This window comes from Austrofundulus limnaeus, unplaced genomic scaffold, assembly GCF_001266775.1.
Source record: "Austrofundulus limnaeus strain Quisiro unplaced genomic scaffold, Austrofundulus_limnaeus-1.0 Scaffold252, whole genome shotgun sequence".
NCBI lineage: Eukaryota > Metazoa > Chordata > Actinopteri > Cyprinodontiformes > Rivulidae > Austrofundulus > Austrofundulus limnaeus.
The window spans coordinates 689259-695873 of record NW_013952654.1 but is presented as its reverse complement, the minus strand read 5'-3'; the positions used below and the strand labels follow the sequence as shown (position 1 = coordinate 695873).

Here is a 6615-nt window from a genome sequence, read left to right as displayed (position 1 = left end):
ATTTTGAATGAAAGGGCTCCACAGCAGGAACACATAAACTCAGATTATTCTGTGTTTGCAGATAAGCCCATGCAGCTGAACCAGGCCTTGTTTCTGCTGGGAGGCGGCAGCGGCTACGTCCCCCAGCCAGACGYCATGAGGGACGACGCCTTCGACCCTTTCGACAAGGACACGCTGCGCCTCGAGCCAATCACCATCCAGCTGCAGGTCAGACCGACCAATCAGAGCAGAGCTTTGGTTCGTTGTGTTTAAAGGTTAGAAAGAAAAAGATTCATTTTCTGACTTGGTCAGGTGCTCGGAGCTCGCCACCTGCCCAAAAACGGCCGCAGCATCGTCTGTCCCTTCGTGGAGGTGGAAATCTGCGGAGCCGATTACGACGGCTGCAGGTGCAAGACGGACGTCGTAGGTGAGCCAGCGGCTGCTTCAATATGAGCCTTCAGCTGGGTTTTTTTTGTCCTTCGGCTGCAGATTAACAATCTCCTTCTTTCTGGTCCTCCCAGCTGATAACGGTCTGAATCCTGTGTGGGTGCAGAAGCAGTTTGTGTTCGACGTCCACAACCCCACCTTCTCCTTCCTGCGCTTCGTCATCTACGAGGAGGACATGTTCAGTGACCCCAACTTCCTGGCACAAGCCACGTACCCGGTCCGTCTGCTGCGAACAGGTGAGCATACCGCTAAACATCAGCTAAAAAACAGGTGAGCTAACCCTTAAACATCTGCTAAAAAACATGTGAGCTAACACTTAAACATCTGCTAAAATACATGTGAGCTAACCCTTAAACATCTGCTAAAAAACATGTGAGCTAACCCTTAAACATCAGCTAAAAAACATGTGAGCTAACCCTTAAACATCAGCTAAAACATGTGAGCTAACCCTTAAACATCAGCTAAAAACATGTGAGCTAACCCTTAAACATCAGCTAAAAAACATGTGAGCTAACCCTTAAACATCAGCTAAAAAACAGGTGAGCTAACCCTTAAACATCAGCTAAAAAACTTGAGCTTACAAAAACATTTGAGCTAACCCTTAAACATCAGCTAAAAACATGTGAGCTAACCCTTAAACATCAACTAAAAAACATGTGAGCTTACAAAAACATTTGAGCTAACCCTTAAACATCTGCTAAAAACATGTGAGCTAACCCTTAAACATCAGCTAAAAACATGTGAGCTAACACTTAAACATCTGCTAAAATACATGTGAGCTAACCCTTAAACCTCAGCTAAAAACATGTGAGCTAACCCTTAAACATCAGCTAAAAAACCTGTGAACTAACCCTTAAACATCAGCTAAAAACATGTGAGCTAACCCTTAAACATCAGCTAAGAAGCATGTGAGCTAACCCTTAAACATCAGCTAAAAAACAGGTGAGCTAGCCCTTAAACATCAGCTAAAAACATGTGAGCTAACCCTTAAGCATCTGCTAAAAAACATGTGAGCTAACACTTAAACATCTGCTAAAAAACATGTGAGCTAACCCTTAAACATCAGCTAAAAACATGTGAGCTAACACTTAAACATCTGCTAAAAAACATGTGAGCTAACCCTTAAACATCAGCTAAAAACATGTGAGCTAACACTTAAACATCTGCTAAAATACATGTGAGCTAACCCTTAAACCTCAGCTAAAAACATGTGAGCTAACCCTTAAACATCAGCTAAAAAACCTGTGAACTAACCCTTAAACATCAGCTAAAAACATGTGAGCTAACCCTTAAACATCAGCTAAGAAGCATGTGAGCTAACCCTTAAACATCAGCTAAAAAACAGGTGAGCTAGCCCTTAAACATCAGCTAAAAACATGTGAGCTAACCCTTAAGCATCTGCTAAAAAACATGTGAGCTAACACTTAAACATCTGCTAAAAACATGTGAGCTAACCCTTAAACATCAGCTAAAAACATGTGAGCAAACCCTTAAACACCAGCTAAAAAACTTGAGCTTACAAAAAACAGGTGAGCTAACCCTTAAATATCAGCTAAAAAAACATGTGAGCTTACAAAAAACATGTGAGCTAACACTAAAACATCAGCTAAAAACATGTGAGCTAACCCTTAAACACCAGCTAAAAACAGGTGAGCAAACTGTTAAACATCAGCTTAAAAAGATGCGAGCTGTTAAACATCAGCTAAAAACGTGTGAGCTAACCCTTAAACAACAGCTAAAATGCATGTGCGTTAACCGTTAAACATCAGCTAAAAACATGAGCTAACCCATAAACATCAGCTAAAAAACATTTGAGCTAACCCTTAAACATCAGCTAAAACATGTCAGCTAACTTTTAAACATTAGCTAAAAACACGTGAGTTAACTGTAAAACATTAGCTAAAAATTTGTTTATTACTGAGCTGCAGAAAAACGTAATCAGGATGTTTGGCCTCCTATATGAGCAGTAGCTTTGGTCAAGTGTGAATTAAACAAATTGTTTTACATTTAAATAAAATTGTTTTGTTATTAAAGGTAAAAATTAAAAAAAAATGACATTCTAGTGATTTTATTGTTCTTTAAGTGCAAAAATGACGTTTTCAAACTCGATGAATAAACAGTTTTAAGAATCGTGATCACAGTAATGATCAAAATTAATATTATTTCTGGTATAAATGTTTGTTGTTGCCAGGCTACAGGAGTGTTCCTCTGAAGAACAGCTACAACGAGGAGCTGGAGTTAGCTTCACTTTTGGTTCACATTGAGATCGTCAACGCAAAGGTAGTAAAAAAACCACACTCCATGGTTTCGAAAAAATCAAAAATAAAACTATACCAACCTTGTGTCGCCGCTGCTGCAGGAGGAAGACGATGAAAACTTTTACACGTCCATCCAGCGGCTTCGGGATCGAACCAGCGAGCTGTCCACCAAGGTGTCTCTCCTGGAGAGGTCTGGATCCGTGGACCTGAGCTACCAGCAGAGTCTGGAGGAGCTCCGAGCTGCTCAGGACCAGCTGAGCGAGCTGGTGGAGGCCCGCAACCGCAGGTAGCCCCACACACGAGGGGATTTTCACTCGCAACCTTAGCACCTACGATCGCGTACAGTTCCCTGAACGTGTGACCCAAAAGGTTTTCCTTCCTCCTCAGGTTGGTGGAGAAGAAGAGGAGGGAGAAACTGAGGCAGCAGGTCGCAGCAAAGCGCTGCTAATCGTCGCTAAGCTAACCATGCCAGACATGCCGTGGAGGGACCGTGATCTCAAATAAAACAAGAACAATAACTTCACTTAAAAAGTGACAAACAGAAGCATCTCATGGACTAAAAAAAAAAACTAAAATAAGCTATAAACACAATCAGAGCCGAACCTGAAACACAGAGCTGCTGTGACATTTAGGCCATTTTAATACCAGCCGTTAGCATGGAGAAGCTAATTAGTTCTCATAACTTCAGCTATTATTGATTATGATTAAAATATGGCACGGTATGAGGTCCAAAGTTAAGACTATTGCCTATATCCTTGTAGCAGGAGGCTATATTCGTTGGTGATCTGATTAATTATAGGCCGGCACTGATAASTGAGCAGCTGGCCCTGGTAACTGAGAGGCCGGTGCTGGCAAATGAGGAGACTATACAATTGTGTTAGCATAGGAGGGGCTAGCAAATAGCATGGATAAGCTGGCGTTAACGTTAGAGGAGCTAACGACTAGCAGACATTAGCAATGAAGAGGCCAGCGACTAGCATGGATAAGTTGGCGTTAGCATTGGAGAGGCTAGCGACTAGCATGGATAAGCTGGCATTAGCATTGGAGAGGCTAGCGACTAGCATGGATAAGCTGGCTTTGGCATTAGAAAGGCTAGAGACAAGCAGACGTTAGCATTGAATAGGCTAGCGACTAGCATAGATTAGTTGGCATAAGCATTAGAGAGGGTAGTGACCAGCATGGATAAGTTGGCATTAAAAAAAGCTAGMRTCTAGCWTAGATAGGCTGATGTTAGCAATGGAAAGKCTAGTGACTAGCAGACAGCATTGGAGAGGCTAGCGGCTAGCGATAAGCTGGCATTAGCAGAGGCTAGTGACTACCATGGATAAGCTGATTTAGTTAAGCTAATTTAGTTAGTTCCTGAATTAGCAGCTGTGTTTGCCCTTGTCTATTGGTCGACTGCGTTTTTTCCTCTTTAGCTGAATTATGAGAAATATTTGTATTTGACATAAATTATAATTCAGTATAGAGAAGCCTAATTTAAACCCTGTTAAAAACAATAAAATGCCCCAACTTAATAGTTCTGGCTTTTCACATTTACTTTAGCAGTTAGCTCACCATAATCATTCATCAACATTGTTCAGATCAACAGCTGGTTTAGGAATAGATGCAGCCTCCTGCTACAGGGATAGCTGCTCAATAGTCTTAATTTTGGTCCTCATGCCRCGTCATATTAAAAGACTAGAGCCTTTCCCAATCAGTGGCTACACCCTCGCCCTACTCCCTACACACTACACTCGCTGTGAAGCCCCCTCGCAGCTGAACTGAGTCCCCTTGATGGCGCTGTAAGGTCTAATTATAAACCCTCCTCTTTTGAGACGGGCTTTACTCGCACTACCAGAACAGGAAGCTGTCGTCACCATTGTAACAGTCCAAGCTCTGGCAGCGACTGAATGCTGGAGACCGAACGCTTTTTTAATAGAACAAAGAAAATGTTTAATTAGGCCCACATTTTAGAGTTTTCAGATATGACTTTATTTTTAACAAACAGGGTCCTAACTTGTCAAAACAATTGCACTTTTAAAATTTTATAAATCTTTTTTTTTACTTTTTACTTTTTAATTTTTTCCTTTCTTCTTTTTAAAACATGGACCAGGGTTCTGTGTCTTTAATAAAGTTTTAATTGAATTGGATATGATTTATTTGAAATTATATTTGTTGGTGAGATATTTACTTAGTAAATATGTGTACAAAACATATGTGGAACTTATATTTATACGTCCCGTCCTCTATGTCGACCACTATTTGGTGCCGCTCAAGTCTGCATTGGATGCTGACTCGCTGTGCAGGGCTCAATAGGCCACTCACCTTCGTACGTAATTGGTTTCAGATGGGACTTAATACGGCGGGAACGCGCAAACGGAGTGAGGAGTGATCAGGGCGAGGGTGTAGCCACTGATTGGGAAAGGCCCTTAAAATCTGTTTCTACTACAGGAAGCAACGGGAGCTCTATTGGGACAAACAGAGCCATCTGGTGGTCGCATTGTTTGTTATTTAACCTGATAAATAAGCTGCTAAACAAACTGAATCCCTCAGGTTAACATGAGGCGACACAACAGAAGCTCTGAAAAAAGGGAGAAAACTCAGGTTCTTCAGCGTTAATAAAAACTGTTGAGACCCGGATCGATATGTGGGCACTCGTAGCAAAAAAAAAAAAAGTCCTGTTTGTGCCTTTTTGTTGTTCAGTTTGTACCGTTACTGAAGATAACTGGAAACTTTATGGGAGAACTGCACTCACACCACTAATCATGATTTTACAAGAACGGTTCTTTTAAACCAAGGTCTCCAGTGTCCGACGGGGAACTTCCTGTCCCACCGGGGAGGGAACAAATCGAACCTAAAAATCCCAGGTCTTCTTCTAATACCCAAACTAAGGGCTCTGAGTTCATCTGTACTACCTCCAGAGGGGCGGGGGAGCCCCCTGGACGTCAGCGGCCTCACGCTTTAAATAAGGGCTATAACAGAAACCGGACCAGGACCATCAACAGATGTGGTCTCAGAAGAGCTGCACGGCTTATTTCTCATCATGTATATATATTTTATTTATCACACAGGTGTAGATCCTGATTTTATTATTATTAAACCCAAACTGAAGATATTTTATTTTTTATTGGAGCTCTTTTCCTCCCTGCAGTCTGTTCTGTTCAGGGACTTTCTATGCAAAAAAAAAAAAAAAAAAGGTTTTGCGGATTAGAAAATCTGACTAAAAGTTGTGTTTTCTGTCTGTATCTATGCTTACTCTTCAGTGTTATTACTCTGCGTCACAAGTTTCCAGTTAATAAACATTTTTCATGTACTCCTGTGTGACAGATATTTTTAAAAATAACAAAAAGTCAACCGGAGGGTTAACATACGATGGTTCTGTTCCCCCTCTTTACATCACAGCTCTAGCTTTAGCACGTAAAAAATTAACTTATTGTCACCAATGTGCAACCATCCTCGCAAAAACACTTTGTCAAATGTTGTGTTTATTTGACAAAAAAAAGGTATCTCATTAGTCACAGATTAATTTAGAGGCAGGGGCGGAGCTAGAGGGGTGGCAGTGGGGTGCCACCCCCAAATAAGTGACAAGCAGGGTAATAATCACATGGCGTTTTAAAGATGGGCAGTTAGAGATTTTTATTTTTTAATTGCTTGTTTAGCTTAAAGAGTAACACCATACCTAATTTCAGTTCAATACTTCTAAAACAGCTGATTTGTAGTCATTTGAAACTAGGTTTGGCAGCCATCTTGGATTTTTTATTTGTAATCATATTTTGTTAAAAACTGTTTCTCTACTACACCAATGTTTACGAATGTCTAAAAATTACTAAATTAAAGTCCTTTGTAAATTAGCATTAGCTTAGTTAGGGCTAGCAAAAAGTATGGTATGGCGGGTGCCGGTGGGGCCCATGAGTTTGTCGCTGCTGGCCCCGGGGGCTGTGTGTGTGGT

At 41.2% G+C, this 6615-nt stretch overlaps 1 protein-coding gene across 1 annotated transcript in view; it reads left to right on the top strand.

Annotated features, from left to right (window-relative positions):
* LOC106526007 (1-phosphatidylinositol 4,5-bisphosphate phosphodiesterase gamma-1) overlaps positions 1 to 3259 on the top strand; it is a 42317-nt gene extending 39058 nt beyond the window's left edge. Inside the window, exons 27-32 of the mRNA XM_014020430.1 lie at positions 62 to 207; positions 292 to 406; positions 501 to 662; positions 2618 to 2706; positions 2786 to 2970; positions 3072 to 3259. Of these exons, the coding sequence (XP_013875884.1) occupies positions 62 to 207; positions 292 to 406; positions 501 to 662; positions 2618 to 2706; positions 2786 to 2970; positions 3072 to 3132 (758 nt within the window). The 3' untranslated portion in view covers positions 3133 to 3259. The remainder of the gene's footprint in view (positions 1 to 61; positions 208 to 291; positions 407 to 500; positions 663 to 2617; positions 2707 to 2785; positions 2971 to 3071) is intronic.
* The last annotated feature ends 3356 nt before the right edge of the window (positions 3260 to 6615 follow it).